This window comes from Schistocerca nitens, chromosome 8, assembly GCF_023898315.1.
Source record: "Schistocerca nitens isolate TAMUIC-IGC-003100 chromosome 8, iqSchNite1.1, whole genome shotgun sequence".
In the NCBI taxonomy this organism is placed as follows: Eukaryota; Metazoa; Arthropoda; class Insecta; order Orthoptera; family Acrididae; genus Schistocerca; species Schistocerca nitens.
The window spans coordinates 84,574,242-84,595,153 of NC_064621.1; the positions used below are offsets into that span (position 1 = coordinate 84,574,242).

Genomic DNA, 20,912 nt, shown 5'->3' on the forward strand with positions numbered 1-20,912 from the left:
TTCATCCAGAATCTACTTACACTTTTTTAATATTCTAATAAGTGAAGCCAACAAATCCATGCACAATTAAATCTTGAAATATGCATGCATTTGTGCATTATCAAATGGTCAAACATGTGTAATTAAAGAAAAAACATGCAATGTCAGAATTTAATCTTTTGTTATCACGCTTTTTATATTAAAACAATGTACAATAACCAGGTTTTCCAAATTCTTAACTGACTTGGAGTAGATTTGTTTGTTGGGCTGCTGAGCTAACAATCCCTGGATTCTGGAGGCGAGGTGGTTTGAATCCACCCGCCAGCAACCTAGAAAATGGTTTTCAGTGGTTTACCATTCTCAATTTAGGCAAAAGCCAGAGTTGGTCCCTTACTATAGCTCACAGCCAATTCCTTCTGGATACCTTCCTTTCCTGAAAGATTGCAATTTCCTTAAAGATGCAGCCCCTCTCCTAGAAAGAAAAGAGCAACTGCATCGTAGGCGAGTCGCACATCTCTCTGAACACACTCGGCTCTAAAAGCTGTATGATAAATAATAATCCAAATTCTCCTCATATAGGCTCATGGATTTATCTGCTGGGACATTCTTTAATGCTGAAAGTTATCGTCCTTGTATTGAAAATAGTAAGAGATTCATACGTAAATGAGGAAATTTGGTAAAGAGTAAGGTTGAATAATCCCGGATCCTTTGCCTTTTCACCACCAAAAATTGTTCTAGCTTCTCTGTTGAGCGGAGTTCTGTTTATTCCTAAAGCACTGTCGGTAATAAGCATGGTGCCCCAAAAAATTGGCGGTCCATTCCCAATCATTTCCTCACCTCAGATCTGGACTGAACCAAGAATAATTTAAATTTGCCAAAATACAGCACTCCTAAGTAACAAGATTATATCTCTGCTTGGTGAAATCTCTAAGATCATTTTAGGATAACATTTTTTATCATTCTTTATCTAAATTTTAAGAATAAATGAAGAATGTGAGTCTTTCAAAGGTGTTAACCCCTTTGAACAGATCCTGGCTACATCCTTGCACAAAATGTAGAAATGTTTTGAGCTACAGCAGGGATGAAGACAGTTATGTGTAAACTCATATTGCTCCTATTTTGACAGCAATCACCACTGTTACATACAATCTTTTAACTTCACAAATTTCCATCATCATTAGTATTTCTTTTGTGACAGATCTTGCACATTACTTTTTGAGTAGTGTAGCAAACTCACCATTTTCTGTGGATTTTAATGGAAATTGTCACACGATAAGGTCAGTTCTCTCTCTCTCTCTCTCTCTCTCTCTCTCTCTCTCTCTCTCTCTCTCTCTTTCTCTCTCTAATGCTGAAATAGTAAACACCATTGTAGACACACGATATAAGGCTGTGTGGCCAGCTGCCCATGTGATTATTTGCACTCATAAGGCAAACAGATGAGTGATTGGTTGATTAGACTGCAGTTCATTGCAGTTCATTCTAGCCAATAGACATGTATTCTGAGAATGGGGTCCATGGTGCTGTTTGAGAATGAGTTATTTCCACATTTTGTAACTCAGGCTAAGGTTTTGGGATAAAGTTTCATTGTGGAAACTATTATAAGCATCTTACATTGATGTCGGCACTACATTTCAAGCTTCTGTGAAAGATTGCCAATCTTGGAGGTTTTTTATTCATTTAAATTTGGCATGCTTTTTTTCATTGTTTCTGCAACAGTGTTCTGACCCATTTTGTTACCAAGGGGGATCAGCTCCATTGTTTGTTAATTTATTTGGTATAAATCTCTCAAGTGCTGTGGATATTATTTCTCTTAATTCAAGCCACATCTGGTCTACACTTTCCTTGTTCATTTGGAAGGAGTGGAGATTGTATCTCAGAAAGGTGACAAGTGAATTTGTATGGGGGTTACAGTATTCAGTCTTGCTACAGCAACCCTGTGTTCACTAATCCCTGTACCTGTTTTGATGCTCGTTATTAGCTCAGGAGTATTTGTTGCTAAGAGGTCAAGTGTATTTTGACAACTGTTTACTATTTTTGTGGGCTCATGAACTAACTGCTCAAAATAATTTTCGGAGAATGCATTTAGCACAATTTCAGATGATGTTTCATACATACCTTTAGATTTAAACATGTATTTTTGCCAACATATCAAGGGTAAATTAAAGCCACCATGAACTATAAGTGTATGACTTGGATATGTGTTTGCAATGAAGCTCAAGCTTTCTTTGAAACTTTCATCAATTGTATCATCAGAGTTGGGAAGTCAGTAAAAGGATCCAAATATTATTTTATTCCAGTTGCCAGGAATGAACTCTGCCTGTACTAACAGGAACTATGTGATTCAATTTTGCTACAAGGTAAACTACTTCTAACAGCAACAAATGCACCACTGCCAACTATGGTCAGCCTATCCTAGCGTTGTTTGCAAATACTTCATCTGAGATTATCGCCGGCTTTATCCTGCTTTCATTGCCTGTAACTATTTAAGCATCAGTGCTTTCTATTAGCACTTGGAGTTCTGGTACTTTCCCAACAAATCTACAACAATTTACAACTGTCATACCAAAGGTTTCCTTCTTGTAGGGGGGCATGACCTGTACTTCCTTTCAACTATTAGGCACCTTTTTTGTTTGAGTGATCTATGCTATATTATGGTTAAAAGTGGGGATAACTCAGACACAAATTTAGTATATGATCTGATAGGAATTCTGTTGGACCCTGCAGATTCATTAAATTTTAGTGATTTCAACTGTCTCAGCATCACTAACACTAATACACACATCAGTCACCTTTGGTGTGGTGTGGGACAATAGTCCTGAATTTTCGTTTGTAAAGGAACATTTGAAAATTGAGTTAAGCATTTCTGCTTTTTCTTTGCTACCCTAAATTCCAGTTCCCGTCTTGTCCATGAGTGTCTGGATGGTAACTTATGTAACACCAACAGCTTTTACATTTGACCAGAATTTCTTTTGGTTTTGTGAGAGCTCTTTTGATAACATTCTGTTACAGTAGTCATTGGAGTCTTCATGCATTGTACTCTTGACAGTCAAGTGCTTTTCATTCAAAATCTCTCTATTGTCGCCCTGTCTTTTGTTTTACACATATTATGCAGCAGTCTATTACTATAGAAGTCTCTTTACATTGACGTTATACTGTGGAATGTCTCTCCCAGTATGAACGTTTGCACTGGATACAGCTATATCAAGTGCATAGTCAACTATTGTTTTAAACTTCAGCCACAGTTCTACATGTTCCTCTCCAGAGTTAAATGTGTTGTGTTCCTCATTTAGCCATGACAATACCACCTCTTTATCTAATTTGCTGAATGTATATAAATCCTTACACTTCGTTTAGTTGCCTTCTGTACATTGGTAATCATTGTTACTAAAACTGCTTAGTGGTCACTGATACTGGTTTCAAAGTGGACATCCTCAAAGTGATCAGGTCTATTTGTTTCCATTAGGTCTAATATACTTACATCATGAGTGGGCATTTGAACTATTTGTTCTAGTTAGTGTTCAAGGAATGTATTAGTTATGTTTTATAGGACGTGTTGTCACGCCCACCACTTATGAAATTGTAATATTATCATTTTATTGTGTGGTGGTTAAAAATCTCCTCCTCCAGTAATAATTTGATTGGTGAAACATTCATATTAGTGGACTGCTGTTTTCACTAATGTTTTCGGTTACATCTGTAGGTGAATCTGGTAATCGATAGAAGGGTTTAAATATAAGTTTGTGCCTGTAATTGATACTGAATCTTAGCCACCTATCTTACATGTGGCTTCAGTTTCTGTTTCAGTGGATTTGTGTGTCCTGTTCACTGCAACAAATACATCACATGAATTTCCCAGAAGCCTGTCCTGTCAATATACACTTCAATTTCCCCCAGATATCTCACTGCTATCAATCTCTGGCTTTAACCACCCTTCCTGTGTTGTCTAGTGTAAGGCGAACAGCACAGCTTTTTAGGAGTACTTCAAACTGTAGCACTTTGTTGTCAGTTAATCACTAGGATTTTAATACTCTTACCTGTAAGGGACACTCAGTCAGCTACCCGAGGAGGAGCCTCGGATGGGTAGTGCACAAATGACCTTAAGGCGTTCTTGACCCTATGACACAAGTCTAGGAAGTAGAGGCCTAGCTTGTCACAGAACCTTCAAAGTCTCTGGTTCAAGCCTTCCAGTACACTCGAGCCAAGGGGCCACAATTAATTCAGGGCACAATGCTACAGATTGTAAGCTTCATGAAACACTGTGAGTAAAGCAAATCTTCTCAACCTTCTCTGTGAGGCACTGGAATGATCAAACATGACTTTGAACCCTGATTACAGGCATTGTTTTCTTCAGTGTGTGCTACAACCAGCAGTTATTTGCACCCTCTTCCCTCAGTGACTGCTGGAACAGCCCCTTCAACATATTGAATGAGTCCCCCGTCACACATACTCACTGAGTGCACCTTGTGTTCCTTCCAATCCCTTTCTGCCATCGCCTTAAGGTGCTTTGTTATTCATCATACACCTGAACTGTGAGCAATAACAGACCACAAGCTATAAGTGTTTTCCACCTTTTGACATGACACACAGCATGTTTCCCAACAAATAAAATGAGCCTCACTCGCTCAGTTTGTTTCAATGGAAGACAGTGCTTGGGACTTGTTGGTTATGTGGACGGATGTAGCACCATGAATTCTCCCTGGTTCCCCCCTCCCCCTTGTACAGCACACCCAGCCGTACCACTGAAACATCATCACAGTCAAGTAATAAGTAGTGAAATATCATGTATTTCCTGTACATATGACAGGATCAACAAGAGATGCTAGTTCTTTAGGTACCTTTGGTATATATGGTATATGACTCTTGGTAGCCCTCAAAAAGTACCAATTTGCAGCAGCTTCCAATCACATAACAGACGTCAGGGCAATTCCTAGCTGCTTATGAACAGCATATAGCTTACCCCGTGCATGAGAACAGCATGCACAGCAAGGGTGCATTGGTTATGTTCAAATTTTTTGAGAGAACAGTAAACAAAAAACTTTAAAGAAAGCCTGCTAATTCTCTTTTATTAAAAATGAAATTCCTCCAGCTGTACTTAAGATTTTATATTTACTTCGCTACTAGTTTCGACGTTGCGTCAATGCCATCTTCAGGCCCGTACACTTAAGTACAGCTGGAGGAATTTCATTTTTAATAAAAATTATACCAGCTGTGTCCCACCTCCGTCCAGTTTAAATATGGATGTATGAAGAATTCTCTTTTAGTTTCTGAAATCCAGCTAAAACTATTACTAATTCCCTATAAAACTGGAGCAGTTAATATGCAAAACAAGGTTTCTATTAAGGCTACAGAGAAACTGGGGTAGGAGCTAGTTTCTGTAGCTTTATTGAGGATATAGGTGGTGACAAACTCAAAAATAGTGTCAATTTACTTTAAATGCAGACAATATACTCTCCTGTTGAGAGCAAAAACGAAACATGAAATGATATATTAGTTACAACATACTCTACAATAACTGAGAATCACAGTCACCAATTTACTATGAAATATGTTATGCACTATATTCACAACTTTTGCATTTATGTAGTTTCATGACACCTTCTACACTAGCATGCCAAATATGAACAAAGTGGTACCAGTATATCTCACAAAAATGACGTATATTGTGGAGTACATGTCTCTAAGAGAGGTGGCTAACGATGAAGTTAGCACACCGAAATGACAATTATCATGTTTGTGTGAATTATGTTTGTATGAAATTTTGTGTTTGTTTCTACAGCTGAGAATTCATCCAACAGTTTACATTTAATTGTGCCTATCTGTTGCTCAGTGTCTCCCCTACATAGTGTGTCATAATCATTCCTAATTCACATTATTATTCCACCCTGGATTTTTGATTGTATGAGTGAGACTTCAAAAATAACTTTTCTTAACGTGTTTACTTTTTGCTGATGAGTCCCCGAGAGGAAAGAGCAAAGGTGAGCTGTCAACTATGGCATTGAAAAGTATGTCTTCAATAGTTGACTGACAATATTTGATGTAAGAGTACTCCACTTGTAGATGTGTGTCTGTGTGGTAAAAAGTGTCTTAATCTGGTATTTTAGAAATGTCCAAAAAGAGGCAAACTGTAGGCAGAACTATGTAGCCACAGTGAACAGCAGGTGCCTCTATAATGTCCAAATTTAAATAAGTAAGGAAACAAAATATTTTAATTTGTAGATTTTGGTGTAATTAGTTTCATGCTTCTTTATCTTTTGCCCATAACTTGTATGAATCTCTTGTGTGCCTTCTGACAGCTGTTAACTATTTTCTTCGAATATAACTGTTACCCAGGTGTTAGAGTAGAGATATTAAGTGCAGGAGTTGGCAGACAAAGCAATAAAAGCAAGGGAATCAAGCACAAAAACTCTCTCTCTCTCTCTCTCTCTCTCTCTCTCTCTCTCTCTCTCTCTCTCTCTCTCCCCCCCCCCCCCCCCCCCCTCAAAATGATGGATTTTATTAGTTATCCTCGAGGGTAGAGTTTGAGATGGATCACACGTTCCATTATGACCATTGAGTGCCATGCATTTGCATATTTGTTGTTTATAATGCAACTGAGTACCCAGAAATGCCCAGGTATATATTTATTCCAGTTCTCTATTAGTCCATCTTCTCCTTCCACCTCTCTCTGTCCACCTCCAGCTCCCTCCTCCCCCCTTGTGTCCATCCCCTCCTGTCTCTAATCTCTCTCCAAGTTATTGCCTCTGTCCCAATAGGAGGTTGCTGTTTCTTATACCCATAGTATTTCTTTGCAGACAGTAAGTAGTATATACATATTTTACATATATTTAACATATTTCACACACACATTTGTACATGCAGTTCACCTGTAATGGCAGCAGATTTTGCCATGCAGTTTTGTTTTCACACAGCTCAATGTTTATGTTGTCATATCTCCTGAACTATGTATTTTACTACAATTTCGTAGTTACATTCAGCAGCATATGTGGATATTGTCTGCGAAATGTGTTGTGAATAGAGTTAGTAGCAAAGAAGTAATGTATGAACAGTGCAAATGTATTAAGTGATAATTGTTGTTTACTTTCATCTTTTTCTGGGGCATGTCAGCAAGAAGACATTCTGTAAAGGTACGGAATTGTGTGTAAAGTCTGTTAAAAGTCCCTATGTGTTCTCATTTTCAAATACTAGATGAATAAAGCCTTGGGTATTTGCACATCATGGGCTACTCTTCTTTTTCACTCCTACCCTACCCCTTTAATAGGTAGGTGGTTCTTACTCCCAAACAATTTTTTTTCAGACAGTAAGAGACATATGTACAAAGTTTGTTTGAAATAGGTCCAGTGGGTTAGGAGCAGATGTGGAACATACATACATTTTCATAACATGTATTTGTTTATACGAAGAAAAATTTAATTATTCTATTCTACGAGTTATTTCATGCAATCAGTTAATCACATACTTGGTTGTTGATGATATACAGAACACCGGTCGAGGAACGTGAAGTGCTATGGGAGAAGCGTCACTACCTGTACTCAAAACCAAAAGCATTGCCCAAGGTGCTTCTGGCTGCACACAGCTGGGATTGGGCATGTCTGGCAGATTTGCATGCCATGATACATAATTGGGCCAAAATGGACCCCCTGAGTGCTCTGCAGCTACTTTTGCCCTGGTAAGTATAGATACACACACAAAATTTCTTTCCTTATTCTGCTGTTTCCATTCTATTTCCTGCCTATTCCTTCTGTTTTCTCACTTAATCGTGTTTAGTAAAGTAAGTTTCTCAAAGAAATATGAACAACTTTTGAAGTGAATTTCACTAATACAGTGTGATAAAGATGTAGATTGCAATGACAGTGTGTGTGATGAGGATTTCTCACTGAAGCACAGTAAACAATTGTTACTAGCTTAAAATATGTGGTAAATTATTGCTTGATTTACAATAATCAGTCAGGTATCCAAGAAGTACTGCTGTTCTGATTTCCATAGTATTTTTCCGAAAATATGTTAGAAGTAATATTTTCTACTGCACCATTGTGTAAGACTGACTGATCTAGTTGTCTGGATTCTATTGCGCAGTTTGCAAGGTTTGCAAACACTGTTGGAAATTGTTATTAGCCATTTCCTCTTTTTTTCAGTATCCCACTGCACTAAAAATGTCATTCGGTGTTTTGAAAAAGAACCTGCATATTAGAACAAAAATTTTCAGAGAGGACTGATGCAACTTTGTTTTATTTACAGCACTGTTTTGCAGTATTTAATTTTGTTGGTGTGATGTCACCAATGTTAATGTGGTGAATAGTATAAATATCAATTATACTGATGCCATCATTTAATTTCATCAGGAGAAGATGTTGATCTTTGGAAAAATTGTTGTGAATAAATGGAGCAGATGATCATATCTTTATATTTTGTGATGTTCATGGATCGAGTGTATTGTTGTAGATTGTATTCATGATTCCTGCACAATTGGCAACAAATTTTACACTTTGAGAGAATAAAAAGAAAACAATAGAATAATTTTTTTAATCACATTTTTAGACCAAATGTAAATGGAGACTTAAACAGGTATGGAGGAACTTAATTGCAAGCAACTTTCTCTGATGATGTAAATAATAATTAAAAGTATCTTTAAGATTTTCTTACTGGTTATTTTAATTACATTAATATTTTGAGTTTAGATAGGATCAAATAGCATTCGATTTAGGTTTCACGGAGTTGGCTAGATCACGCTGTTCAGAACATTAGCCCTTTGTAAAACTACTGTAATCACAAAAAGTTTTATTTCTAATGTATGCCTTATTTCTTGTTTACCCACAAACAGCATAGATTTGTAACTTAGGTGCTGTTGGCAGCACAATCCTGAAACACTATGAACCTGATTTGTAAGAAAGACAAAATATTGGGCATTATATGCAAAAAAATATTCCATTAGGACAGAGCTCGTAACATACAAGGAATTAATTTTTAAAATTGCAGTCTATTTCATAAAATATGGAGGACTGTAGATAAACCTCAAAAGTCTGTTGGCCTTCCTTGCAATGAATTACTTTTGATGGTAGTAAATAAGAACTTTAGTTTTTTGTAAGTGCACAAAATTGATAAAATTCCAAAATAAGGAAAATGAAAAGTGCGTTCAGTTGTGAATCTGTGAAGAACAGAAAAAGTTAATTTCACTTCTCAAATTCAGATCCTCTGTTGGTTTTTCTTAATACTCTGTTAACTTTAAAGTGGTGAAACTAAAATGGACAATGTTAGATACAAAAGAGGAAGCTTAATTTCAGTCATGACTCACGACAAAATCAGAGGCCGCAGGAGAGATCTGATTTGCAGAGAATTAATTCTGTTGTTAATTATAGGTATATAGTCGTGTCGCATAGGTTGATCAAGGGAAATAAATGTGAAGGTGATTTGTGTCATTTTATTGCAACATAAAATGGAAAACTGATCATAATTTCTGAGATTTCTGAAATGAGTGTGCTATACATAAACTCCCTGTCCCAGCTTCCCAGATACAGAAGTGCGGCGTGTTGCTGTAACGTGGGTGGAAGACATGGGTAGTGATGAATTGGTGGATTTACTGCCACAGTTAGTCCAAGCACTAAAACACGAAACTTGGGAAGCTTCACCGCTCGCACATTTCCTGCTGAAGAGGGCGCTTATTTCACCACGTGTTGCACACCATCTGTATTGGCTTCTCACTCAAACTTTGCCAGGAGAATCACCTCAGGTGAGTAGCTTTCTTAAGTAAACATTTAATCTATGGGGCATAACTGCTTGTCTGCCGATAGCTGTTGTAGCTCTTGGAATTATTAGTTCCTTTGTTGCGAAGGGACGAGGAATAGATCTGAGGCATGGTTAAAAAGGAATGGTTGGTTACTCAGACCACAGAATGATAGGGATACACTGTTGTGGGAATGAAAGAAGACCAGTAAGCCAATAATTTATAAATGATTCTCTTGTTGTGTCAGAATTAAACACATGTTCAACTGCAGTCATACCTTTTACATAAATAATAGCCCAAGCAAATTATTGTTGTGTTTTACACTTACCAAAGATTCGAATTCTTGAATTTTTATATTTTGTGAGTTCACGATCCATTGACAAGGAGTGATTAAAGTTATTGTGTTTCATGTCAGTATATTAGAAAAAATGTTTATTTAATTGCAGAGTAGTTTTTAAGGTTCTCACTATTAATCAAGTCATTGATTTTGGTACTGGGAAGAAGTAATACATTTTTCGCCCGTAGAATACTTCAGAAGCTATTCACTATGATGAGAGGACATTGAGTGAAGCCCGCTATTACCGACGGTTGCAGTTGATGCTTAGAGCACTGATTGCTATTTCTGGCAGTGCCCTGCGGCAGAGATTTTTTTCACAACAGCTGCTTGTAAAAGTAAGTATAAAGATAATTTATTTTGTAATGAAATGAAATGTCCATCAAAATAGTTGCTCAGGGGAAGGCTAATACCAGGAGATATTTTTCCCCTCAAAAGTAAATAGTGCATAAGCCTTCTGCTGAATTGCAATATTAATCAGGTGACATACATTGTTATTTGTCATATATTATGAGTTTGTTGTACACAGTCTTGGTGTTTCTGCCTTTAAAACGGAACTAAGTATACTCTGTGGAATTTTAAAAATGTTGATTAACCATTAAACAATGGAAAATCCAGGATGGAATGTAACAATATTATGAGAAGGAAAGTTTCTACTCACCATACAGCGGACATGCTGAGTCGCAGATAGGCACAACAAATTATTTTCACACTTAAAGCTTTTGGCCAATGGCCTTTGGCAACAATAGACACACATACGCACACGCACACTCACGCAAACATAACTCACACACACAACTGCAGTCTCAGACAACTGAAACCACACTGCGAGCAGCAGCACCCGTGCATGATGGGACTGGCGACTGGGTGGGGGTAAGGAGGGTGGGGAGGGATATTATGGTGGTGATTGTGGGCAGTGAAGTGCTGCAGGTTGGGCAGCCGGGAGGGGGGAGGTGGGGGCAGAGTAGCATCTCCCCTATATGGTGAGTAGCAGTTTTCCTTCTCATGATATTGATTTATCATCATTTGAATGATATTTTGCACATAACATAAATATATAAAAATGAAGATGAGCACATCACTCTAATGCTGCTGCTTTCATGTGTAAAAAATTGGAAGCACTCCTAAAGAAAAAAAAATCAGCTTTGATTTTAATAATAATAATTTTGGTGTGGTAAAGAGCCCCAAAATTATTGTAAAACTTTTTGAATGTGTTACCTTTTTAATTCTGGGTTGAGTAAAAATGATATTTTCAGTCTGTAGTTGATGTACAGAGCAGAAGGTACGAACACAAATAAAATCTATTGACGGTAGCTCAGCTTAAAAACTGGAAGTCTTCATTGAAACACACTTGTACACAAATAGTTCCTGTGTCTGATGAAGATGAGCACAAGTTGTTAAGCTGAGTTCCTGTTTCTGAGCCTATCCACTGTTCAATACTCCCACTGTATGTCAAGTGCTTATCTTTACTTTTTTTGCTAATTGTATTCTGTGCATTTGTTCCCATTATTGTATGAATTTTATCTATTAATTTGTTAAATTATCATTTTCCTCTGCATTGTCTTATTTGCCAGTGAATCTGATTTAAAAATAAAATTTGCAATTTTGCAAATAAGGAAAGCATAAATATTAAATGAGCTCAGGCTAATTTAGAACAGTCGCGTCAAACAACGGAGACTCCATCTAGGAATATCAAATGTGTAGGAAAAGATAGATTGCTACTTACTATAAAGAACATAAATCAAGTTGCTGACAGGCACGATTAAATGACACTCACCTTAGCTTTCGGCCACAGCCTCCATCAGTAAAGAGGACACACACATGCACACACACACACACACACACACACACACACACACACACACACACACACACACACGCAAGCAAGCAAGCAAGCAAGCACACCTCACGCACACACACACACACACACACACACACACACACACACACACAAGCAAGCACACCTCACGCACACATGACCGCCAACTCCAGCATCTCGGGCCAGTATGCAACATCACGTGACATGCAAGCAACAATCTGGAGGGGAAGGGATAGTAGTGTATGGCTGGGGAAAGAGTCTCACCTGTCTGGTGGAATGTGCAGGGACCAGACTGCTGACAGGTGCAGCATGAGGAGGTTGTGGGACAGGGAACTGGGGGGAAAAGGAACAAAAAAGGAGAGGAGCAGGGAAAGACAGGTGGATGTGTTGGCAGAGGGCTGCAAATAAACGGTGTGTGTGTGTGTGTGTGTGTGTGTGTGTGTGTGTGTGTGTGTGTGTGTGTGTGTCCTCTTTACTGACCAAGGCTGTGGCTGAAAGATTTAAGTAAGTGTGTTTTAATAATGCCCGTCTGCAACTTGACATGTCTTCTTCATGGTAAGTAGCAATCTATCTTTTCCTGAACTGTAGAATTGTCTATGTTAGAGCATATACTGCACTTAAAAAGAAAATGTTTGAATGTGCACTAGTGGAATTAATAAGGGAAAAAGAGCCAAATTCGCAAGCAGTGATTTATCCTTGCAGTGCTATAACAATTCGTTATTGAATTTTTTATTAACTTACCAAGTCAGCAAATAATATGTAAAACAGCTGGAGATAATTCTTATTGGGATGAATTACTAATCTGCTCAGATATTTTCATTTACTTTAAAGTGCTGTAGCACATGTATCCAACAAGTGCAGTTTTGATTGACAATCACAGTGGAGCAAGAGACTTCATAGTATCACACTGTTGCTGATGGGCTGTCTCTGAGCAATTGGTAGTTACTTAGGTGCATCATGCCCTGTGTCTGTAGGAATTCCGATGAGATTACTTTGCTTTTCTGTAAAATTTTAAGTTGAAGGGAAGCAATCCAAAAATTAAATGAGCAATTTGTTTCTTCAGTGTTTTCGTATTATTGTCTGTCATTTAACCTGTGAATTGCTTTATAACTGGAAGTGATACAGTTGCATTCATCCCAACCCAGGGATAGATAGCATTGCAATTTGAAATTGAATGTAAGATTAGATTGTTACTGTAATATAACTATTAACTAATTTTGTGTATTTTCTGACAGAATATGTATGAAACAGCTGAGAAGGTGAAGAGTACAAAAGAATCATTGCGACTAAAGGTTCTAATACAAGAACTTGAAGTGCTTCATCATAGTTTAAATGAGAATCCGACTTGCTTACCATTGAGCCCAAGTTTAGAAGTTGGAGGTATCCAGGTTCGCACATGCTCTTATTTCCCATCCAATACACTGCCTCTGAAGATAAACTTCTTGAGCACAGAGTCTGGAATTATACCTGCTATTTTCAAGGTAACTCACCACTTCAGTGTGTGTGTGTGTGTGTGTGTGTGTGTGTGTGTGTGTGTGTGTGTGTGTTTTAATCTTGCTGTCTCATCAATTTTATCAACAGGAAAATTTACTTCAGCAATCTATAAAATCATGAAGCATGATTTTTTTTCTCACAGCAGGTGAGTTCCTCTCATTCTGGGCCCTGAGTAACCTGACATTGTTTTTTAAGTGTGACCAATTAATCAATGTATCCTCCCCAAGGAAAGAACTAATCATTCCAAAAATTGTAGTGTCGTTTACTTTTTTCAACAGAATAAATATTTTGCCTCCAGAAGATAATTTATGGCCAGCAGTTGTCTCATAATTTTGTAATTGCTGGTAAATCGTCAATTTTTATGTTTATTGGAAACCTTATTGCATCCTGTCTGTCTTTATTCTCTACTCTTCCTCGCTTTGCCTTCTCTTCTTACCTAAAGTCCTTTTCTTCACTTTTTCCCAAACCATCTTCCTCCTAGTTTCTGCTGTACAGTACCACATGCTATGCATTGTTTGCTTTGGTGTAGTGCTGAGCGAGGTGGGGCAGTGGTTAGCACACTGGACTCTCATTCAGGAGGACAATGGTTCAGTCCCGCATCCGACCATCCTTATTTAGGTTTTCCATGATTTCCCTGAATCGCTTCAGGCACATCCAGGATGGTTCCTTTGAAAGGGCACAGCCGACTTCCTTCCCCATCCTTCCCTAATCCGATGAGACTGATGACCACGCGGTTTGGTCTCCTCCCCCCAAATCAAACCCCAACTCCTTTGGTGTAGCATCTCCATAACTTACGAACGCCGGCCGAAGTGGCCGTGTGGTTAAAGGCGCTGCAGTCTGGAACCGCAAGACCACTACGGTCGCAGGTTGGAATCCTGCCTCGGGCATGGATGTTTGTGATGTCCTTAGGTTAGTTAGGTTTAACTAGTTCTAAGTTCTAGGGGACTAATGACCTCAGCAGTTGACTCCCATAGTGCTCAGAGCCATAACTTACGAACAACATGGTTACTGTATCAATTCTCATCTCCTGCAGTTATTTCTCATTAAACATTAATGTTTTTTGGAAAGTTGCAAGGCTTTATTATTAATGCAATATCGGAATTTTCTTGAACATTCTAGGTATATATAAATACGAGCATTCTGCTAAGCCTTGCAGTTCAGCTCCAGGTTTTCTTTTGCGTGTTCTCAATTTATGTACTTTCATTGTTAAATGCTAGTTCTTGAGGTGACCCTACTACCCACCCCAACCCTTTTTTATTACTTTTATCTTCAGTCTTCTGACTCATTTGATGCAGCTGGCATACCTCACGAATTCCTCTCCTGTGCCAACCTCATCATCTCAGAGTAGCACTTGTACCCTAAGTTCTCAGTCATTTGTTAAATATATTCCAGTCTCTGCCATCTTCTACAGTTTTTACACTCCAAAACTTCATTAAAGTGATTCCCCAGTGTCTCAATACATGTTCTGTTATTGTATCCAATCTTCTAGTCAGTTTTTCTGTATGGTCCTTTCTTTGCCAATTTTACAGAGAATCTTCCCATTATTTATCTCATCCACCCACCGGATTTTCAACACTGCTGTAGTGCCACACATCAAAAGCCATGACTCTATTCTTTTATTTTTCTCCCACAGTTCATGATTCGCTACCATACAATGCTGTGCTCCAAAGTACATTTCCAGAAATTCAGATTAAGGCCAATGTTTAATACGAGTAGACTTCTCTTGGCCAGGAACACCCTCTTTGACTGCACTAGTCAGCTTCTTATGATCCTCCTCCACTGGAGCGAGGAGGGGCGCCCACAGTTCTTTTGTGAGTTTGTGTATGGTGTACATGGGGCTCCAAGCTGGTGCAGCCCACTCTCACCCCCCCCCCCCCCCCCAGGCAGATTTCCTTTCCCTCGCCCCTCCCTTCCTGTCCTTGCTCCTCCCCCTCTGCCCCCTCCTTCTCATCTTTCTGTTCTTACATATGTCAACCTGGATATATGCTTGGTTTCCTGTATTTCTCAGTTTTATTCCCCTTTCCTTTATCTTTTCATCCTTCCTTTTCGGCATTTTTGATCCTCCTGTGGGGATTGACCTCCACTTTAACATTTTTCTCTCCGTAATGTGAGCCGTTTCGGCAAGAACTCCCTCCATAGCATCTAAGGCATGGTTACCTCTCCCTCTTCCTTTCCCACCATAGCCTCCCTCCATCCTGCTATGTCACCAGCAAGTGTAGCCAGTCCATGGGTTGAAGCTGTTATGTACCCATCTTCTGTTAAGTATGTGCAGAAAGGTCGTAAGGACACTCACACTGATTGCTTCTGTTACGTCCTTCCTTCTCCTCCCTCTTCCTTGCCCCAGTCCTGCCCCTCCACATGCCACTCTGGCTGGAGAAGTGTCCCCCCTTCTTCAGCAACTGCCACTGATAGAGCTCCATCTTTGAACCCCTCCCCCTGGTGTCTCTCAGGCGGGATGGCTGCTACCACAACTAGGCCATGGGACACAGTCTGTGCTCTCATTCCATTCTGGATCTTGCAGAAGCCTGTTCTCCCTCCATGCTCAGCCCTCCTCAACCTCTGGAAGAAGAAGAGGAGGAGGAGGAGGAGAAGAAGAAGAAGAAGAAGAAGAAGTCCCAGGACAAGGCCTCCTTGGTGCCCTTGTAGGTGGCATCTCCCCCTCACAACCTGAGTCTTACCTCGTATTTAAGGGTATTATCCCATTCTCATTGGTGATGGGTGGTGACCCAATGGCGTGATTGGCTCCAGCCCATCCAGCACCCATTAGGATACTGACTCTGTGCGTACGCAGTGGAACTGTAATGTGTGCTACAGTCACCTCCCATAGTTGCAATCCCTCATTGTCTTTTACTTGGCAGCATGTTGTTCTCAAGGAATCTCATTTTACTGATGCTCACTAACAGAACCTTATGGGTTCTGTACTTTCTTTCAGAACTGGATTGGGTGTTTGAAGACTTCTGGTGGCGTTTGCACATAGGTCTGTACAGACGTTGTTAGTACATGAGTCCCACTTTGTACCTCATTGGAAGCAGTTGCTTTCTGGGTCCACTTGAACTCTGTGGTAATGATTTCCAGTCTGTATCTCCCTCCTCACAGGCCACCTACTCCTGTTGCCCTAACTGCACTCCTTCAGCAACATACCCCACCGTTCTTCCTCTTTGGGGATTTTGATGCACATGACCCTTTGCTGGGCACTGGCTTTAAGTCTAGTTGGGGGCAGCTCATTGACCAGTTTCTTGTGGACCATGATTTGTTCCTTCTTAATCATTCCCTACTCAGTTTAGATCTGCAAGTATCATTGATCTTTCACTCCTTTCTCCTCCCTTTCTTCCTTCCTTATGCTGGTTGTCACACAATTACATCTGTGATACCCTTCCTGCCTCCCAAAGACCAGGTTATCCCGCTGTTCTTTCCACCATGCTGTTGGTCTCTCTATACATCCCATGTTTACACCTTCTTTGTCAAGTTGTATTGATGAAGTTGTACGTTATTTGTCCAATAAGATAATGCACACAGCCAGAATTGCCGTTCCCTGATTGACGGGCCCTGTTCCCATTGGCCAGTCCCACGGTGGAGCACAGCCATTGCCACCACCATTCATGATCGTTGTCATGGCTTGTAACATCGTAAGTGACACCTGTCCTCTGCTGGTCTTATTATCTTTAAACATCTTCACGCCGAAGCCTGTTACTTAATCAAACAGCCAAAGAAGGTGTGTTTGGAATGCATTGTCTTCTCTCTAGATTTTTCTTTCCCTTCGTCATGGGTGTGGGCTGCACTCGGCACCCTCCTGGGTTGTCAGTGGCAGTCTTTCGCTCTGGCCTTGTCCTTCCAGGTGGCATTTGTACAGATCCATCAGTTCTAGCAGAATACCTTGCGACCCATTTTGCGATGGCATCAGCATCGGCCACCTATCCAGCCTCCTTCCTCTTCCAGAAACAGTGGGCTGAAGCTTCCCACCAATGTTTTACTCCTTGTCAGGTGGAATCCTACAATGAACCTTTTACTGAGTTGGAGCTTCTTCTGGCCCTCTCTTCTTGCCACAATTGAGCTCCTGGCACCGATTCCATCCATAACCAATTGCTTCAACACCTCAGTCCTTCACAATGTCACTGTATTCTCCAGGTGTTTAGCCGTATTTTGCTGCAAGGCATTTTTTCCTCTCTGTGGAGAGACAGTATTGTGGTTCCTGTCCTGAAGCCCAGCAAGGATCAGTCATCCTTTGATAGTTTCCAGCCAGTCAGCCTGATCAATGTCTCCGCCAAGTTACTAGAACAAATTGTGGCTTGTCGGTTGGATCCTTGGATCTCGGGACCTTTCATCTCCTTACCAATACAGCTTTCAGGAGGGACAGTCTCTGATCGATCATCTGCTTCAGTTTGAAACTGCAGTTCGACAGGCCTTCTTTTTGTGGTTTTCTTTGATCTTTTTAAGGCCTACAACATAGCCTGGTGCCATCACACCCTTCTTATGCTCCATGAGTGGTCTCTTCAGGGCCCCCTCAGCCCCCTCCAGATTTTTATTTGCCAGTTTCTATTCCTTATTTGTTCAGAGTGCGATTTGGCACCATTCTCGTCTCTCCACTGACCCAGGAAAATGGCATTCCACAGGGTTCCGTACCAAGTGTCCTCCTTATCCTCACCACTATTAATGGACTTGTGGCCTCTGCCAGACTGTTGGTCAACCCTGTTCTGTATGTGGATGATTTCTATATTTGGGCTAGCTCCCACTCGGTGGCCTCTGCAGAACGACAGCTTCAGGGAGCCATCCAGAGTGCTTTCACGTGGATACTCGCACAGTTTTCAGTTCTCTTCCTTTAAGTTGAGGATGGTGCATTTCTGTTACCGTACTGTGGTCCATCCTGATCCGAAGTTCTACTTCAACACCCAACACCGGATATTCATCACTTGAAGGTTTGTCGTTTCTGTAAACGCGATGTCCTTCACTTCCTTGGCCATACCTCATGGGGCATGAATTGGGCATTAATTCTGTCTTGTCTGAACTACCGTTGTCAAGTTTATATGGGTCAACTGTCCCTTCCAAGCTGCTCCTCTTGGACCCTGTTCTCCATCATGGTATCCGTTTAGCCACCAGTGCCTTTCACAAGAGCCCTGTCGATAGTCTTCTGATTAATGCTGGTATCTCTCCCCTTTAGGTTTGGCTGTCCCAGGTCCTGGTTTTCTGTGCCCTGACTGTCCATTCTTTCCCTGCTCATCCCTCCTATTTTACTTTTTTGCTGCTTGAGGTCATTGCCTGCCCACTGCCCACCCTCGTGTGGTTTTTTCAGTTGCACTCCGCCTCATTTCTCAACCACTAGATTTGAAAAATATATATCAGATGGACACGCACAACCGAGGAACATATTTATAGAATAAAAATCTGCTTCAGTTGCCAACTGCGGCAGACTATGCATTTTGTAGCCCTTACATTGGAAAGTCATCTGCAATAATTGGACTAGTTCTCTGGAAACTCAGCATCAAGTGTGTTTTCTGTCCGCAGCCAAAGGCAAAACCTTTAGTGGTGGACTTTGCGAAAGATAACCTGAGACTCCTAAAACTGTTAGTCTACAGTACTTTATCCCTGTTCAGGAAAATTTACGCAGGTTGGACAATCCATAATGTACAGGAGAGATCAACAGAACACAGTACCTGATATGGTGGACCCACCCTCACTGAAGGGTGTTGGACACATTTTGGAGCTCCATAGGGGAACAGCATCCTGGGCTGGAAAAAAAATCCAGTGCACACTCGGTATGTGTGCCGGGGGCCACATACAAAATCACACATGGGATTTAAGAATTAACCTATACAAAGAACAGAAAAAGCTAAAAACATAAATTGCTGCTCTGTTGGTACATCACAGGCATCAGCTAGATAGATACTACGTGGAGAAAAACGGTCACTGGTGATTCAAAACAAATAAATGACAACTGCGTAGTCAAGGATGGGACTCACCGTATTTACTCGAATCTAAGCCGCACTTTTTTTCCGGTTTTTGTAATCCAAAAAACCGCCTGCGGCTTAGAATCGAGTGCAAAGTAAGCGGAAGTTCTGAAAAATGTTTGTAGGTGCCGCCACAACTAACTTCTGCTGTCAAATATATGTAGCGCTACACAGGCATGCTTTGCAGGCACAAATACTGGCGCCAATATCTCTGAGTCAGTAAATAAATTTAAGAAAAAGGTGGAAGACGAGCTTTTTTCTCCGCCCCGAGTTTCGACCACTGCATTTTCATACATTATCCAACGAAGTAAGTACAAATTCCGTATTGTTCATCTTCGAATGTAGCAGCATTTCAATGTACCGTACTATGAAAATCCGACTGGCAAGACTGTTAGGGATGTTTGTCAATATGGCCAACTCTACGTTCTGAATTTTTTCCTACCTGTGAGTAGAGATGGTTGCTAATAGGAACTTTTATGAATTGTGGATCACATGCAGTATTCTCTTCACCATAAGAATAATACGAATATAAACATTTTGCCATGTATTCTTTCATGTTTGCTGCTATCTCATTTAAATCCTGTCTGCCTAATAAACTACGAAACTAGTGTGAGACAACCGCAAACGCGGAAGAATATACATATCATGTCATGTTTATATTCATATTATTCTTATGCCTAATAGTGATACAGTCAGAAATGAAGCACGGCAATTGACTAGATTTTTAAATCCAAGATGTCTCTAATTTCTGTGCGGAATGTAATGCACAAAAGAGGCGTCTGCAAAGATTTTCAAACGGCGAAAAATTTTAGCTAAACTCTCTTTCAGAACATCTTTTATCATACGCAGTCTATTATTTGGTTCTTGTTGATCATTATCAAAGAAAGCATTGGTGTAAGTAACAACAAATAGCAGTCTCTTGCCATTGTTTCGCTAATGAGACTATTCCTCTTTTTTTTTTTAAGCAGCGGTAGCACGCACAAAAGCAAGACATGCCGCGAGCGGCGACTGGTCATAAACACGCATTATCAGAATGCAACAAACAATGCATGACACAGTACAGTAATGCATTTTCAGCTTAGAGTGACACGTAAACATCTATAACAAAGAGAACGGCACTTATCAGATCAAAGAAAAATAAGCAATCAATTCAAACCAAACGAAGCACGTGAAAAATGAAGGGTACCCGTATAAATGCGGACGGAGCGCCTGACGCATTGCAATGGCTACCTGGTAAAGCTTAACTGCTAAGCTTATGACTCGAACCAAACTACTGTAGCTGTATCGTCATTCATTCGACCTAAATTGTGTCTCATATTACAATGGACCAACTTTGTTTCGATCTGGAGGAGCGGCCTAAAACTTTTCTCTCACCTTGAATTTTGAGTCTCAGATTTCAGGTGCGGCTTAGATTCGGGAAAAGTTTTTTTTCCTTGATTTCGATTCTCATTTTTCATGTATGGCTTAGATTCAAGTGCAGCTTAGATTCGAGTAAATATGGTAAGTCTGACCCATCTCAAAACCCAACACCATTGAGTCCAAAGGACCCGTTTTGTACTGTGCCATGCCACACCACACCAACTGAAGACATGAGAAGATACAACAAAGACATACTATGACTTTTGC

The 20,912-nt window shown here is 40.1% G+C and overlaps 1 protein-coding gene across 3 annotated transcripts in view; it reads left to right on the forward strand.

Moving 5' to 3' along the window:
- The window catches only part of LOC126198654 (phosphatidylinositol 4-phosphate 3-kinase C2 domain-containing subunit alpha), a 266,382-nt gene that overhangs the window by 142,065 nt on the left and 103,405 nt on the right, over nucleotides 1-20,912 (forward strand). For all 3 annotated transcript variants that reach the window (XM_049935126.1, XM_049935125.1, XM_049935124.1), the window contains 4 exons: nucleotides 7,457-7,645; nucleotides 9,478-9,703; nucleotides 10,223-10,369; nucleotides 13,086-13,331. In XM_049935126.1, the coding sequence (XP_049791083.1) occupies nucleotides 7,457-7,645; nucleotides 9,478-9,703; nucleotides 10,223-10,369; nucleotides 13,086-13,331 (808 nt within the window). The remainder of the gene's footprint in view (nucleotides 1-7,456; nucleotides 7,646-9,477; nucleotides 9,704-10,222; nucleotides 10,370-13,085; nucleotides 13,332-20,912) is intronic.